Source organism: Tribolium castaneum, chromosome 1, assembly GCF_031307605.1.
Source record: "Tribolium castaneum strain GA2 chromosome 1, icTriCast1.1, whole genome shotgun sequence".
In the NCBI taxonomy this organism is placed as follows: domain Eukaryota; kingdom Metazoa; phylum Arthropoda; class Insecta; order Coleoptera; family Tenebrionidae; genus Tribolium; species Tribolium castaneum.
In genome coordinates, this window is record NC_087394.1 from 34,030,684 (window position 1) to 34,049,251 (window position 18,568).

Genomic DNA, 18,568 nt, shown 5'->3' on the forward strand with positions numbered 1-18,568 from the left:
TAGGGTTTAAAGTTAATTGCTAGTTTCACACCATGTTCTGATATTTACAATTCCATTCATATACAGACCTACGAGCGACTAAACAAATGTTATCAGGTGATTAATCACAGCATTAAAACAAATAACTAACTATTCCGACTTTCCGTTAATTTAATAATAATTGCTTTATAAATAGCTAGCCTATTCTGTTATTCTCGCAATCTATAAATTTTTCAAATAAATAGGCACCAAAAGTTTGCAAAACTTTAATTATTGTTACTTTAAAATAAAGGTTTTTACTTTTGTGCTTCAAATAAACAAGTAGGAGGTACTTTTTATGTTTTTATTGGTCATTTCTAGAACACCAGTGAACCGGTTTTAAATCAGTCTTTCTCACAACTAATTAAAATCTGGACTGTGGGTTTGAAGAAATTATTTATTACAATCATAATAGTTAGAAGAAATAAATTTTTAAAATGAGAAATAAAAAAATCTTTAGATGTAAAATAAAATTTGATGTAATAATTTTCAATAAAAAAAATATCTGTTTAAAACTTAATTAGGATTACAATTCAATTTAGGAATTTAGGAAAAATAAAAAGAGTCAAATATTTCCATTTTCAATACAAGTACATGTATCTCATCAAATAAGTGTTTGAGATAATTAAAATAAAATAACCATGCTGCTTTTGTGTGTATTTTTGGAATTTGCCAATTATCTGAATGCATTTCAGTGCATTAAGTTATTAAAGTGTTACAAATATTGCCGTATTTCGCTTTGTTATTCGTGCAGTGATGAAATGATTTGGAATTAATTGCGTCCCACAGTTTAAACAGCTTTTTTAGCTTTATTGCACTCTGTGTTTCGTGCTGTAATTAAACTAAACGATGAAGAACGTGTCATTTATATTCGCATTTCATTCACAATAAATTAAAACGTGTGCACGATACGTCAGAAATTGGATATTAGCGGCGTCGTTTTCACACAACGATAATAATGTTTCCCCAGTTAGCTTGTTAATAGAATTTCCTTTTTGAATGCTTTTTGCCTAGTATTTCTTTAACGTTTATTTTATCTGACAGGAATAGATTTAGGCAATCCTCGTGTAAAAAGGTTTCCGTGAGGCATTTAGAATTCTTTTTTAGATGGTCTGGATTCATTCTTGATGCAAACGTTCCGTTTCCCTTGAAAATCCATAAAAACCTCTATCTGCATTGTAACAGCAGAATGGATAAATGAGTCTGGAGGAAAATCCATTGGTGTAATTATGAGCGAAATCGTCGTGCATTTGTTTGTTGTGGAAATATGTCGCTGTGTTAATATTTGCATTGTTTTATCGCTGGACGTTAAAGGGATGTAAAATTTTTTCGGCGAAGTTTTATGCGCGCGTTTTACGCCTCCGGTAATTAACACATTGACGCAAAAAGTTGAGGATGTCCTGCAATAAAGCGCTCAAAAGGCATTATAATTTTTATTAAGCTTGCTCGAAGATAGATTCTGGAAGGGTCGGGAAGCGAGGCAATATAACTAGCTCAGCTTGTGTGTTTCATTATGAAATCCGTCGGCAACCGCGAAAGTATAGGTAGCAGATGTCACCTGTACAATCATCCAGAAACTTCCTGAACGAGGGTTGCTTCTAATTAGTTAAACACACGTTTGGATGATCCCGTACATTCTTGTTAGCAAGATTAAACCTACAAGCAGGTGCCACGTACACATACAATGTGGCCCATGGAGCCATTGTGTGCCGGATTTTTATATCAACCTAATTAGGCTAATTAAACGGACGAGAGCGCAGTGGAAGGAGCATCGTATTGACTGGGAAAAAAGGAAAACAAAACGCTTTTTTCAGCGCGGCTTTACAAACCAAACATGCGAGGGAAAGAAGAGCTTTGTTGGTGTTGTTTTCGATTGTTCGGAGATCCCGGTATGTGGAGTTAAGATGTTTACTTGTTGGGGAAGGTAAACAGCTAATGACAATTGCAAATATCCTATTTGCATACAAATTTCCGATAATAGGAAGACGCGGGTGCAGCAAATTATAGTCAATTTCAAAGTTAAATTGTTCGAAAACTATTAAACCGGGAAATGTAGTCGCATAACTATATGGATGCTCCCGAATTCACGCATCTACAAGTTAAAGGCTGCGGATGCGAAAGTTTACTCGCACTGGGTTAACACACATAATATTCTGTGACTATTCCTCTGCTTTTAGCATTTGAAATAAAGAAAAACAACTGTTGCAAACAAGTAAAGAGACTGATTGCTGAAAATATGTCAAAAGCTTCTACTTACTGTACAAATTTGTGAGAAAGCAACATTATTAAAAAAATGATTGGTAGTTTTTTGAGAAAATCATTGTTTGAAAGGTTTTACACAAAACGAGAAATTCATAGAGATGTACTTTTTCACACTGGAATTTTATATACAGGATGATCCACGGGTGCGTGCATGTTCCATAACTTTTTTTCTATACAAGCCTCCAATTTGAATTTTTTTTAAACGATATCGCTCACAATAAGACACATTCTAAAAATTTTTTTATTTTTATACACGGTGTTCCAAAATAAAGTACCCAACTAAATTCTGTTTTTTTTTTAATACAAACTTCAATTTTTCATCACATTTTTAAAATCATGACAAAATTGCCAATATTACGCCTGCTATGATTTTTTGAAAGTGACAAACTACAACGACTATTTTTTTCCACCATGGAAATGGTTAAATTTTACGACAAAAGTAAAAAGCAGGAAAAGTTGATTATAACTCAAGATAGTAGAGCTATAAAGCAATAAATCTAGATAACAATAAAAAAATATGCGTAAAAGGCAGGAAAAGTTAATTATAACTGAATTGCAAATTTGAAAACTTTTTGGTTTTTACCAAAGTAAATTGTGCTTGTCAGAAATGCCAGAAAAATGTAAAAATAGTTTAAATAACTTTACTTTCTCTTAAGAAAATTATGTTGATTTGGTACAACAAGCTTAGCTGTAGATAATTTAAAAAATAGACGGCTCAAAAACATCTGAGAAATACAGTTTATGTAGTTAAAAAAATTCATTTTTGGTTATGAGCCCTTTTCAAAATTCGCATTTCAATCATTTTTTCAATTTTCTCTTAGTTCAAAAACCAATTACATAAAAGTTCAGTCAAAACAAAGCATGTCAATGCAGTTACATGCGAATTTCAATATAAAGAAAAAAATCTTCACATTTATAATCTTATCCACGACACACATATATAAACAATCAGTAAGTCATCAAACGATTTCCTCCAAAATAATTTCGATAATTTAGTTCACTAGAAACTCTTTTAATATACTGGAAGCTTTCACATTTCAATTCAGTTTTTATTTTATTTTCTTGTCTACTAAACGCCTTAAGTACGCAGCGACAGCATGATGAAACTATGCAAGGAAATGTTCTTTGCAGCAGTAGATTGCATGGTTTACCGACGGCCATAAAACATGTCTTATGTTGACAACACTCCGTTATAAACTAAGCTGCTATAAATTAAAAAATGTAAAATGCTGTCGCCATATTAATAAGATAAGTACTTGTACTGACAAAAGTGGAGGAAGACAATCTACTGAAGAACTTTATTCATATTACTGTGTGTGAGAAGGGATTTATAATCTATCAAACTTCACACAAAGTTTTCTTCAACCGCAGCTAAGTGTAGATTTATTTGTGAAAATACAACGGATATAGGGGAAAAAAGACAATTAGTGCTCAACTTTTAATTAGTGTGAAAGTTTTTAATAGGGTTCCTGTACGTAAAAATAAATTCATAATTCACATAATTATTATCAAGAGAATCTGTTAAGTAAGCTAAATCAAATGGATTTGCGCTCTACAAATAGAATGTTACGTGGGACGTTTGTCAACATTTAATAAAGTGAATCCTAAATATTGATAACAATGTTTTAATTCAGACTCTGTTTACATCTAAAATTGATTTTTCTTTGTGTGGATGCACGTACTAAAATCATTTACCTGTGGCTTGGACGTGTTTTGTGAAAAAATCCAAAGTGACATTAATTTCACATTATTTGAACCGTGGGATTAATCCCAAAGTCTCATTTAGTGTAATTTTATTCATTGCCACATCTTTTATTAGTAGTAGGCATTTTACTCGACCCTGGTGTCACTTTAAGGGATAAAATAGAGATTAGGTCACTGTTTAACATTTTCCAAGCAGTCGTCTTGCTTTTTATTTGTTAGAAAAGTTTGAACTGATAATAGCGCAACTCTTGTATTTAATCGTAATTTATTGAGCGTACGTTGACAGGAATCAAGATTAGTTAAATCATGAAAGTTTATTGCAGTTATAACCATTATTGTAGAAAAGCCATATTGAGCAGAAATTGGGAACGAGATAAGGAGACAGAATGGTTTAATGTCTCACAACTTAGGTAAATGAGACACACTACTCTCATAGAGTACATTTAAGTGCGTTGTTTTTAGCGGAAGGCAGACTATTAAGGTACCCTCGTATCACTTCGCCCTACAACACCCTACATCAAATAAAACATTAATGTCTAAAGTGCAATGTAATTGTATAAAATATGGACACATTAAATCCGACGGTCATCCAACTCTGTTGTAAATTAACGTTTACGATCGGTTGTAATAAATAAACATGCACTCAAATTTTAATTTGTTGCAAACGCCGGTTAGAGGCGTGCTTTTTTGCACATATAACAAAATTCTGGAAGCCGTATGTATATTTAACCGCTCTTGCAATCAAGAATAATCGAAGCCTCGCTTACACAATAGCAATTCGTCGAGTTTTAAACGGTACACCGAATTGATGAAGTCCCTAAAGTGCCGTACCAAGTAATAGGATTGTAAAATACTGAACGCACAGACGGAACAACTTGACTTTTAAATCTCGTCCTAAATTTGATAAAATCAATAGATTTATAGAGAGTAAGTAGTGTTAGACTTCACTCTAAAAGCCCCAGTTTTCTTTGATTTTTTTTCATCCACTGTTCAATATTCCATCGAATGATGGAGGATTCGCTTAGGGAGAAGTTTTATAAATGCACGATGGTCGCTGAAATAAATAACAGCTGTGGGTGTTTTTTTGCCAAAACAGATGGACCACGGGAAGTTTTTAACTATTCCCTTGAGAAGATAAACTCACCTGTCGCACGAAATTATTTAGAACTTATTTAGAAATAAAAATGTATAATAACTGCAGGAAAATTAGTAGAGACTAGATTTTAGAAAACGTTCCTAACACGCAATTTTAAGAACTTTTCCTAAAAACTAAGCAGAATTTTATTCGCATCTAAAGCAAAATCCCGTTCTGTGAGAAAGACCGGCCCTAAAACCGGTACACTGGTGTCTCATTTGTTCCAGGAATAAATAAATGATCAATACAAATAATCTCCTACTTGTATCGGAGAGATATTGCACTCCCAACTGTAAAACAGAACCATAAAGCATTCAAAACTGAGCAAAAAATTGTTGTTTAATTATTTTGTAAATGTCAGCCAAACCTTCAAGTAATTAAACTCGCGAAGGTGTAAAAATTGTATTCCAGAAGTATTATTATTTAAAATTCAAAGTTTCAAAAATTTAAAATTCGTATCAGGATCACAGGAATGCAAGAACGTCTTTAACGTTAAAGAATTAAAAAATATTGTGTTAAAATATTTGCATAAGACGTTCACTACGTAGGGCCCCCGGTGGCCCAGTGGTATAAGCGCCACTTTCGGCGGGGGAGGTCGGGTGTTCGAACCCGGATCACGGCAACAATTTTTCTATGAAAAAAAGTGTATAAAAGGTAAGTGAAACAACACGTAAACAAAAATAAGAGAATGAGAGAACACATAGATGTATAAACGTAAAGCGGAGCATAAAACTGACAGAAATAAGAAAATAATGCGGCAAAAGGTGAAAGTACGTAAAGGCGCCAAATTGTAAATATAAGAGCACATTCTAATAAAAGGAAAATACCTTTTGTTTTGAGAGAAAAAGAGATGAACGTAAATTAAAGAAAACTATTTAATTTATCTCTAAAAATTCTTAGTTAACTGAGTTTGTTTAGTAAAGTCCCGAAAAACATTGTTAATAAAAATCATGGCCATTGCGAATCTAGTAGGATTTGCGCACGTCCACTATTTTTGACTAGAAAATACACAAATTTGGTGATTTTTGAAGAAATTATGTCCATTTTCGGTCAAAAACGTGCTGGAAGTCACAAAAAAGATGAAAATAACTTTAAAATTGTCGCATCAACTTACACGCTCGGTATCTTTTGATAAAATCTGGTGAAAAATTAGTAAATTAATTTGAAAAAAAGTGGAAGAAAATGTTTTCTCGAGCTAATTCGCTGACTTTTGAACTGAATGTATTTGCGTTTTAGGTGAATTTTTGCAATTATATAGTTTGCAATGTTGATTTATTTAAAAAGTTTGTGTTAAAATATCTGCAAAAGACGGTCAGTACTTGGGGCCCTGGTGGCCCAGTGGTATAAGCGCCACTTACGACGGGGGAGGTCGGGTGTTCGAACCCGGATCACGGCGACAATTTTTCTATGAAAAAAAGTGTAGAAAAGGTAAGTGAAACAACACGCTAACAAAAATAAAAGATTGTGAGAACACATAGACATAAAGGTAAAGAGGAGACATTTAAAACCGGCAGAAATAAAAAAATAATGCGGCAAAATAAGAAAATAATGCAGCATAAGTACATAAAGGCACCAAATTTAAACGTAAGACCCCAACCTAATAATGGTAGAAAAACCTTTTGTCAACTGTTCCCTCATGGACGTGAACGTAAAAGTGTAACATATTTTCAAACGTAAACGTTAAATCTTTAGAAGTAATGAAATAGAGAAATAGAGACAACGCAAAATCTGGTTAAAATTTGTATTACGTTTTTAAAATAATTTTTATTTGAAATAAAACCAAAATTGTTTTATTTATAATGTTTAAAATTTTAAGCAATTGTTTAAAGACCAATTGTTTGTTCAACATTTTCGAACACCTAAATAAAGTTTTTAATTTCCTTAAAATCCGGTCTCTAAAAATTAGTAAAAACAGACGATATTGCGCTGTTTGCATTTTTGAGATAATCGTATTTAAAATTTGTACTTGTATGATTCTTCACAAATCTGGTACTCGGATATTTTGCGAGCTTAAAATATGTATCTAAATAATCTGACGTGGAAGCAATACTATCCCAGGGCACATTTGTCAGCTGATATGTTATCCGACCATCCAGAGGGCAACATATCACATCCCTTCGTTCGACACCTGCTACCAAAATCGGTAATTTTTCAAAATTGACATAGGCGTATATCTATTATTAGCAAAGAACAAAAGCTTTAAAAATCGCCCCTCTGATTGTACTTGCATTGACAGTTGAATTCATCTCGTTAACAAAAGTTGCAAACGGATTTAGAAATAATAAATTACAATTTAAATTAATTGACAAAACGCCAGAGGAATGCACGGAGAGCCTACATGAGAGTGGTTTCATTAAAAAGGAAACACAGCAAGTGGAGGGTTTTGGTAAATAACCGGTCTAATAAATAACCACGCCAACAAAGGGAGATTTAAAAAAACGGTATTTGTTTTAATAAATAAACACGTAACTGACCCTTTTAATTACGGCAAATAGAGTTAAAAGTTTGTAAAGGACTTACATTTGACATCGACTTGGACCCTAATTGGTTGCGATTCTCCCGCTTTATTCCGGGCCTGACACGTATACAGGCCTGAATGTTGTCTAATGGCAGGACTAAATTGTAATAATTCCTGCAAGCTCGCAGGTTGACTTTGACCTTCTCTCCGCCACACAACGGCAGCTTTGGGGTTCGCGCTGACGACACAGCGGATGGCAACTGTGTCTTTCAAGTCCTCGATGTCAGTGGTTGGTATTCCCACAAGTCTGGTCTCTGGAACATCTGCAACAAGTCGACATCTTTCAAACTTTCAAAGTAACTAAACGCACGTTCGTAGAAGATGCTTTATCGACAAATTTTCGATATTAAGTTTGCTTTGAAGTTTGCTTTTTACTTTGGGATTTTCATGTCTTTGTCGACGAAAGTTTTTTCCAGAAGCGAAAAGTAAAACCAAACCATTTCTTCTAAAAAAACACCAGTCTAAAGTATGTTTATTGTATTTAATTCTTTAATTTAAATCAAATTCGTGTTAATAAAACTAGAGCTTTAAAATTTTTTATCCGGAATTAATCAGTGGCACATTTTTATTGTATTTTTCGAAAGTTTACTTGATAAAAATAAAAATTATGAGCAAGAATTCGGTTTTTTGCGATTATTTCAAAAACTGTAAGAGATAGATAAAGAAAATATTAACAAAAGTTTGCATAAAAATTAATGTTATTCCATTTGAAAAAACTATGTTATAATAATTTTTAAATCACCTGACCTGACCTGATCTGACCTGACCTTTTCAGCCTTTGGTTATCAAATGCAAAAAGAATTATTCACTTTTTCTAAAGATTTTAAGAGCTGTGATATTTTAAGTGAAATTGTATGACATGTACATTTTGTATTTTATGATTACACTGTTTTAGAATAAAAACTATTCTTTTACACGTTCTGTTGTATTTTTGAATTCGGGGCAATGATGAATTAACTCCTTTAACCCGCAAATTGTTCGTTTGAAAGCCGCCAGGCAAGTTCATTGGGTTTTATTGAATTAGCGTCAGGCAGTTGTGTGACAAACATTCGGTATGAGGCAGGCCGATGTCTGATATAAATCCATTTACGTATAGAAGGAAATATGGTCGTCTATCCGCCAGATCTGTTTTTATCGCGTCCTTTGTGGTCTGCGATGTAAACAGCGATAACGGAAATCAAACTCAGGGACAGCTCAAGGGGCGGCCAAGTTTCAGTTACCGATTTTACACAAAGACAAACCGGAGGAACAATCCGGTACATCATCAACAGATGTCTCTCCTGACGGTACAAATGTTTCAGCATTGTATTTATTGATGCGAGAGCCGGGCCGTGAATTTCTACGCACTGAACAAATAATAACGAAGGCGGAGAGACTAGGGAATAAACTGGATTAATATGCCACACGTTGACGAGGGTGCTGTCCGGATTAGGCGACACCCCAATGCAAAAAGTATTTCATCAATCAAAAAACTACTTTGAATTTAAATTGCGTGGTTTTCGAAATTATTTGCCGATTGGTAATGATTTTTTCGGTTAATTTATGGCATGCGAATTGACTGAATAAGTAACAAGTTCCGTTTATGTTTGTGATAAACACATTTACATAAATTCTGGTGTAATAAATCAGATCGCCCGGAATTTCGCTGTCAAATGCCCGGAGGAAATAGTAAAGAAACTCATCGAAAACAAACATCCAATTCAAAGGATTTTAATTTATCTTGTCCAAATCAGTCGCTATTGTCTGCTCTAAAACACTGCTTTATTAACACAATATTCGAGCATATTCCCCAGACTGGAACACATTTCGCAAATTCTAGACTGCAACTTTATTACGATAATTAATTGAATAGATTTAAATGTAAAATTTCCTGTAAATAAAATTCGCTAAAGGTCGGTAGTAACTAAATGTACTAGGTAGCTACTAAAAAGTTTTAATTAAACGACAAATGCGCCAAAAACTGTCCAGGATTTCCCTCCTGATGTGATAAGAACGTCGCTAAGTCCTCTTTGAAACTACTGTGTCGGAACTTTTTGCGGCTCTTAAGTTGAGTTATAGTTTAGTAAAGATTCTTGAAAGATATTTAAATTTCGCGTCTTTAATCTAAAACGTAAACAAGAATGTCGCTCGAACATACATTTAGATTAACATGCAGTTTGAGTTTATTGACTGCCAAGTCAGGCTATTTAGGTCAGAAATGAGGTGCATGAACAAAATATTAGTTTATTTTGTGTCGTAAATCTTTTTCAAATTAATGTTATTTATGAATATTGCGTGTAGGTATCTATTTGAATATGGCATTGCGTGTGGAAAGTTATCTCTTCCCAAGAGCGAATACATTCCACAGTGAGGAATAAAACTTGGATTCCATGTTTCACCCTCTCGCAAAATTTTATTGAAGGCCATCAGATCTAACAAAAAGTTTCAAATTAACCCTTCCATGCAAACTCATATAGACTACAAAAAGTGTAGGCACGAATACAAATATACGCTCGTTCGCGTTTTCTCCTTGAATGAAAAACATGTAAAGTTCGCCTCGTATTTTTGATACTTTTGTAATAAATGAGCGTTTATTTAAATATTGGACGAAAAATATTTTCGATTCCATAGTAAATTTCCACGTTAATTAAAAATTTGTACAATAAATAAATAAAAATAAATGAGCAAATTATATTTAACATTCGAAGAATTTCCCCACAAGGTTCTCACGACCGTCCAAGTGCTTTTGCATGGTCAGCAACAATCACCGAAATGTCCTAATTAGGTCACTTTGCCAGTGGCAATTAACCCATAACAATTAGTTCATACGTCAAATTGTAATTTAGCATTGTAATCTCCAATGTTTGATATTATTTGTTTTAGTTCTCAGCTGCAAAATGTATAATGTACTTTTATACTATTTTTATACTATTTTCGTTAATATTGTTTTATTTCTTTAAATATTATATTTGCTTGTTGAATATATTTTTATAAATTTATATTTTTTCTCGCAAAAAATAGATGCATTTTATACTACTAAATAAAATAAAAACTAAATCTATTAATCTTAAATCTTTTGTAACGAGATTTTCTTGAGATTGTTTCATTTCGTTAAATATTATATTTGTTTGTTGAATATATTTTTATAAATTTATATTTTTTCTCGCAAAAAACAGATGCATTTTACTATCCTATAAAATAAAAACTAAATTTATTAGTCTTAAATCTTTAGTAAAGAAAAAAGTAGACGTATACAAATGCTGGCCATGTAGTTGTGAACTAAAAAATTCGAAATGTTTCATAATTCCGCATGAAAGCTGTAATCTGAAAATTAAATCCCGCCGAGTAGGGCATGTAATCAGGAATTACCACGTTGCTGTTTACATAAAAATTTCCTCCGTTATTTAAAAAAAAAAATCAAATAAGCGCGTATTTGATGTTACTGGCGAAAAATAAAGCGCTTGGCTCCCGAGCAAAATAAATGATTCAAAGGGAGTTAAATAAGAAATGAGGTGAATAATACCGGTATTAGTAAAATCAGTAGTAGACGGGCATAAAATTCAAATTGTGTCTTTACGGATACAAATTTAATGGTTAGGATCTCTCAAATCTCTCTAACTACCGTAATATTGCAAGCTCGCTGCTTTCGCGACTTTGCTTTTAAATTGCTAGTTAGTTGTACAACACAGTTCCAAAGCTTTGCCTCACAGTTTCATTCGAAAATAAAATCCTACCGGGAGGCTTCACATGTTTTAATACGCCCACCGGAGGCACGTATTGAATAAATTATTCGAGAAGGTATTTGTCATTTTATTTTGCTGACTTTATTTCATGAAATAAACGGATGTGGAGATTTTCCCGGTCCCTCTTTAAAGTCGAACTTGGGGTGATTTGTCTGTGTATCACAAAATCGCTTCTATCAATATCAACAAATTTAATATTTCAAATGTGGGACGGTGATTGAAATTTATTGCAATAGTTATTGAATTCACGGAAAACAGATTTGAAAAAATATATATAAAAAATATCGTTCTTTGCAATTATCCAAGCTGTAAAGTTTGGTTGAGTGGGTTTAACTGTGTAGGTGTTCCTACAATCGTAAACAAGAACACCGAATTAAACTCGAAGTAAATTGGGTAAAAAAGTCCGTTCATTTGGAAAGCTCAAATATGTTATCCGCGTTACCAAATGATTAACTATTGGCTTAACAGGGAATTTGATAAAACGTTACCCAATTTGATGTTACGGTTTAAATGAGATAAACGATACTTCAAATTTTAGGATTATAACTAGCGCCCAATACAATTTTCATTATTCACATTGAAAATGCACAACAATGCGGTGATATACAGCCCTGTATTTTATAAACTGAAAATCGAGGCGAATTTGTTCGATTTTAAAATCTGGCACAAAGGGTCAGCGTTCTATTTTTAATTAATTAAAATACCACTATTTATTTTAGCTTAATTTAAGAACTACTATTACCCTACTTCTCCATTTGTTTTTATTTTGAGTTGCATTGCACGGAGCAGTGGTTTAATTAACTAATTACTCTCAAAGAAGTGTTTACTTTGAATGCAGTTAGTTGAAAGCCTTGCTGGAGTTTGTAATTGTCATTGAAAGGTACGTAATTGAATATTGACATTTACATTTTTACGTTAATATCGGTGTACGCAGAGTAATGAAGGACACGCGAAACACAAATTAATAAAATGTTGTGTGGTGGATTAAAACAACCAGGAAAACAATATTTAATTGACACCCTGTTTTTGTCGTGGTTATCTTTAAATGTGCGCGAGAAATTTCGACGCTTTCAGCGTCGAAATTTATTTAGGAACAGAGCTGGCAGCTTTCGTCGGTTATGATTTGCTAATATAGTAAATTGTTCTCAGTTGTGGTTGTGATATCTGAAATATTGAAATGGGGAAATGTTTGCGTGTTCACGTTGGGATTATTTCCGTAAACGATCTGAATCCATCGATTGAAATGTTTTTTATGCATGACCTGTTTTCTATAATGCTCCGATTTTGGGGATAATTCAATCTTCGGAGCTTTCTCCACTCTCATTTGCAAATGTGCAGGATTGAGTCTTGCTGTTTGGTTTGTTTTATGCGAATTTTAGAGCGCAGCTTTGCATTCATCCTCTTGTGTGTACGTTTATTATGATTAAACAAGTCGAACAAACAAAAATCCTGGTTGAACGAGTCCGAGCTACGCATACTTCAAATATTTGCCTAATTAAATGATATAGTTGCCCACAAATGTCTGTACATTTTGCTCACAACAATTGCAATCATTGAGAGCTCGTTGCTTCAGTTATTATTCATAATTACTCAAGTTCGCAACTTTGGAAAACTACACTAAATTAATGATTATTACGAGAAAAATCGTACGAGATAATTTATCAAAAACTAATCCACGAAATTGAAATATTACAAAAATTGGGTTTATTTAGGGAAACATCTCGGAGGCAGCCTTCGGCTAGACGTTAATCTTTGCATGGAGATAAATCACTCATGATTCGCAAATTACGGATCAAATTAGAGATTAGTTCGGGTGCAATTACTTAGTGATAACATTAAATATAATCAAAATACGATTCCCCACAGCGTTCGTCAAAACATAAATCTTGCTTCGAAGTAGGTACAAAAAAGCAATCCCATTTCAATGGAAATCTGCAGCTCACTTTTTTCAAGTTTAGCATTTACTTCGACTCATATCAGTGAAAGCACACTCACATACTTACTGCGTTTACATCACAACATTGAAAGGATGCGATTTGTTAAAATGAATGCGTGCTTCATATTGGCTAATTTCAGAAGTAGTCGCTGAAAGCTAATTCTTTATCTGAACAGTCTTTAAAGTCTTGACATAATTAGGGCCTTTCAATCAGGTACTATTCAAGCTACAAGCAAATTCAGTTCGCGTATAGCTAACGATCTCAAAGCTTTTAAATTATAATTAGAACAAAAAGTACATTCAAACGTCTTACGGGAGAAATTAAAAGCAGTCAGGTTCGAGTGGCTCTCAAAACTGGAGAGTCGGCTTAATTTTGAGTGTCGCCTTCGACCAAAAAATTGATTTGTGTTTACATTTTGAAATTATTGATAGGTTTTTAAGTACCTACTACCACATCTAAACTTTAGTCTCTCGAGAATCTAATTAAATTTTTATTACATTGTTTAGTTCAAACCAATCAATGCGCTAGTTGGGCGTTTACGTTAATATTTTAATAGAAAACAATTTTGCTCGTTATTTACTTTTCGCGGAAAGTTATTTAGATCAAACAGAATGATATTTTAATTTATTCTGTGAACTGCTGACAAAATACAATTTAACAGGAAATGTATTTTTTTAACAAATTGATTACGTTGTATAATTCGTGGTATAAAAATAATTAAATTTTAAAATGTGTTGTCTCATGTTAAAAATCAATTTAATGGATAGTTGGTGTTAGATTTGTTGGTTTTGTTACCACTTTCTTGATTAAAATCGACCAATAAAACAAAACATGTTAGTGTGTTTGTGTGTAAAACTTTAAATCAATTTGATTGACAAAAAACCATTAACAGTAAGTGAATTAAGAGAATAATCAATTGATAGGAATTTTTCCTGTAACACGTTTTAAAATCCATAATTTTTGCGGCTGATTTCGCTAATTTGATCAAATTCATTTCAATAAAAATAAATGTTTGCTGTTTTTTAGACAATAAAATAATTTTTTCCCAAACTTTGCTGAATGGGAGAAAAAATTGAGTCCATTACCGAACATTAAATATTAAAATATTTAGATAAATTTGTTCAAAATTTGCATTATTTCCAACTATGCGAACTGTGTCAGAAATGAGTTATAACAAAAATTTTTGCTTTTTTAAATAAAACACCTAATAATCTTTTGCATTATTGATTGATGTTTTATAAATTTTTATTAGTGACAAAACCACAGTTTCAACTGTGAACAACTTCTTCATATTTTCCAATCTTTAATTGCAATGCGAGAAACAAGTAGAAAAGCTTCAAGTTTGGACTCTTTTTTTTAAATAATGACAGTCCTATTATTACTCAAGTATTCTTAGTTTTTGTGTTTAGAGAAAAAAAAACTTTACTTTCCACAAAAAACATAAATTATCTCAAAGACTAGACCAACATTAGACCAATAAAAGTTGAACTCAAAGTCATCAGTAATCAAAAAATGCAAAAAATATAGATCGTTTTTTTAAACAAAGTTGGTAACAAAACTTAATTTTGAAACACCCTGTCTACTTAAACATTAGTTTTTTAGACAACTTTTAGAACTGAGCGTTTGAGCACCTTTTTTTGGAAAAAAACCGCGTTTGTGTAAAATTTCGCAAAACCGCACCGAAAAATTACTAAAATTAGTTAAAATAACATTACTTAGCGCAAAGTTTTCTCAAAATTAAACTTTTAAACTAAATTTAAAATTTAAACTAAATTATTGAAGATGAGTGATACCTTTGTATATTTGAGCGTTTAAGCATCTTTTTGAAAAACAGCCAATTTCGTCAAAAATATTCTAAAAAATAATTTTGAAATAGTTTCACTTTTGCGCAATTAATTTTTTTTTCGAAACTCGATAAATTAGTTCAAAAATGTCTAAGTTTTAAAAATAATCACACAACGTTACAGCTTCTATAAAAATAAAATAAAACTTTATTTCTGCAAAAAAATAAGAAAACTAAGGAACGCCGTCCCATCAGCTCACTGTTTTTCTACCCTTTTTCTTTAATAGTTAATGATACTGCCTTTTAATAGGTACCGAATTATTTTATTTAGCCAGGAATGAATATTTTATACTTTGCGGGCGCCCACTCATAAATCTCCATTTAGCTCGAACTAAAAGGGTTATTCTTTGCAATACTTACACATTACGTCTAATCTAACTTCTATGCTGCTCGACTTGGTTGAGTATGATTCATGTACTGCGACACATCTGAGCGTTTTTCCGTGATTTTCTTTGGAGATGGTGAGTTCGAGCACCGACAGCGCCAACCAGGTCCTCGGATTATCCAACTCGGTGGTGTTGGTCTGTTGCTTCGTCGGCGTAATTTCATGCTGATCTGTAAACAAACAAACACTTGCCTTCATGAACGAGCCCAGACTATTTGTTTGCAAATTGGTTGAGCTAATTATTTCAAGCCGACTTCTTGGCACAATATCTAATCAAGATCGCCGTCCGGAAGCACAAACGTTTGGTGTAACGGTAAAAACTATTAACTTTTGGTCTTTGTAATTTAAGACTTACCCAAAAACCACTTAAGTACAGGTGGTGGGTTTCCGTAGTGCGATACGCACTTAATGACGGCCACTTCACCGTGGAGAGCGGTCAAGTTGTGACCGGGGAGCACTTGCGTGCCATTGTATTCTATTCGGGGCCGTTGTGGCGGAACTGCAACAAAACATTAACTTTATAGACTGGTTATTTATCTTAATATCCGGCAGGAAGTTTCTTTCAAGTCACTGATATGTAATAAAATATTATGGCGTTGTGTTGGGTTATCATCACCTTTTTTTAAATTATGGGAATAATAAAGTGCATTAGACAAATCGAATTCCTCGGTTGCACTTGTAAAGATACAAAGTTACAGTTAGTGCATTTTATTTGTTTCTCGTAAAATTATACGAGCTTTGTTGTTCTAATGCCGCTGATGCACTTTTATGGCTTACAAATCACAATAGATCACTTGAACGTGTGCCGCATCAAAATGCACCTACTGATTTTATTATAGCTTTTGGTTAAGAAATCCTAAAAAACCCTCAACGAAAATTAGAAAAAACAAAAAAAACCAAAGCAATTTACTGGAACAAACCGTTGTGCTCAACAACTTTTAGTTTTTGAGTTAAGTTTAATAAATAATCCGGCGCATCCACCATTTTTCAAATAAACATATTTTGAAAAAATAAGTTTTCGAGCAGCTAGTGTTGTAACAAAGCTGTTATAATCCGTGAAATAAGCAGCAGAATTCACTGGAACAAACCGTTTTGCACTACAACTTTTAGTTATGGAGTTATAAATATTTAATAGATAGCCCGGCGCATCCACCATTTTTATAAGTTATTAATTATATATTTTTTTCAATAGATTTCTGAGTAAGCTAGTGTTGTAATAAAGTATAAACCCGTAAAAGAAACCGCAGAATTCACTGGAACAAACCGTTTTGCCCTACAATTTTCAGTTATTGAGTTAAATTTAATAAATTACCCGGCGCATCCACCATTTTTCAAATAAACATATTTCGAAAAAATGAGTTTTCGAGTAAGCTAGTGTTGTAACAAAGTTGTTATAAGCCGTGAAATAAGCAGCACAATTCAGTGAACAAACCGTTTTGCTCTACAACTTTTAGTTACTGAGTTATAAATATTTAATAGATAGCCCGGCGCATCCACCATTTTTATAAGTTATTAATTATATATTTTTTTCAATAGATTTCTGAGTAAACTAGTGTTGTAATAAAGTATAAACCCGTGAAAAATTCCGCAGAATTTACTGGAACAAACCTCTTTTGCTCTACAATTTTTAATTATTGAGTTAAGTTTAATAAATTACCTGGCGCATCCACTATTTTTCAAATAAACATATTTCGTAAAAATAAGTTTTCGAGTAAGCTAGTGTTGTAACAAAGCTGTTATAATTCGTGAAATAAGCAGCAGAATTCACTGGAATAAACCGTTTTGCTCTACAACTTTTAGTTACTGAGTTATAAATATTTAATAGATAGCCCGGCGCATCCACCATTTTTATAAGTTATTAATTATATATTTTTTCAATAGATTTTTGAGTAAGCTAGTGTTGTAATAAAGTATAAACAGTGAAAGAAACCGCAGGATTAACTAGAACAAACCGTTTTGCTCTACAATTTTTATTAATTGAGTTAAGTTTAATAAATTACCCGGCGCATCCACCATTTTTCAAATAAACATATTTCGAAAAAATAAGTTTTCGAGTAAGCTAGTGTTGTAACAAAGTTGTTATAAGCCGTGAAATAAGCAACACAATTCAGTGAACAAACCGTTTTATTACAGCTTGGGTGTTGTGCATTGTAGATTTGTTTTTCTCAATTCAAATTAGTCTATAAAAACTCACTGTGGTTTTTAAACAAAAACAACTTGTCATTGTAAGAAGTGAACTTATCACGTTTCTTACGTCAATTTGTTATGATCTGTAATAGTAAAAAAGCTATTACGACTTGCGTAACACATTTATCACGTGAGAATAGGGTGGAAATAGACGAACGAGATTATTTAATTGCTTTGTGAGGCCGCCTCGTTTAACCCCAAATTTTTTATAGATTGTGTAATGACCAATTTCCCTTTGTTTTCTTAGAATGGTAAGGAAAGAAACGTCAAAAAAACACTGAGAGGGTCGAAAGCTCGTACTTGTCTTTGACTTTTCCCCAGACCACTGATCCATTAGACCAAGTCTATTCGCATCACGCCCCTGTTTTTGCACTCACTCCATTATCCTTTTTAATTCGCTTAATTAGCCTACGTTGAATATTACGACTTAATAGACGACGTCTTTGTTTAATTATTAATTTTCGAAGAAACACTGAAAACAGAGCTTAAAAATATTTTAATGGAAAATTAGATTTTCATGTTGAGGGTTGGTAGATTAACGATTAGTTTCTTCGAATTGTGTTTTAATTAAGGTCAAAGAGATGACTGCAAGTGGGGTTGAAGCTTGATTGCAAAATCAATTGAGAATAGAGTTTTATCGTCTGCGTTGACTTATCTTCACCTTTTTGCCTCTGAAACGTGCTACACGAATTTTTCGTCAAATTAAGGACACAGTATGACGATTTACACGGTATAAAAGCTTGACTTTAATTACATTCTAATGCAGTTTTCTGGACGAATTAGAATTTTAAGACGATGTTTTTGTTTCTTTCCAGCGGATAGAGTTCCATTAGGGAGACAGAGACAAAATCGTTAGG

The 18,568-nt window shown here is 32.8% G+C and overlaps 1 protein-coding gene across 4 annotated transcripts in view; it reads right to left on the bottom strand.

The window, feature by feature from the left end:
- The window catches only part of LOC655424 (uncharacterized protein), a 141,405-nt gene that overhangs the window by 27,120 nt on the left and 95,717 nt on the right, over nucleotides 1-18,568 (bottom strand). For all 4 annotated transcript variants that reach the window (XM_015977706.2, XM_015977705.2, XM_008192535.3 and 1 more), the window contains exons 4-6: nucleotides 15,880-16,023; nucleotides 15,500-15,694; nucleotides 7,640-7,900 (exon numbers count right to left, since the gene is read on the bottom strand). In XM_015977706.2, the coding sequence (XP_015833192.1) occupies nucleotides 7,640-7,900; nucleotides 15,500-15,694; nucleotides 15,880-16,023 (600 nt within the window). The remainder of the gene's footprint in view (nucleotides 1-7,639; nucleotides 7,901-15,499; nucleotides 15,695-15,879; nucleotides 16,024-18,568) is intronic.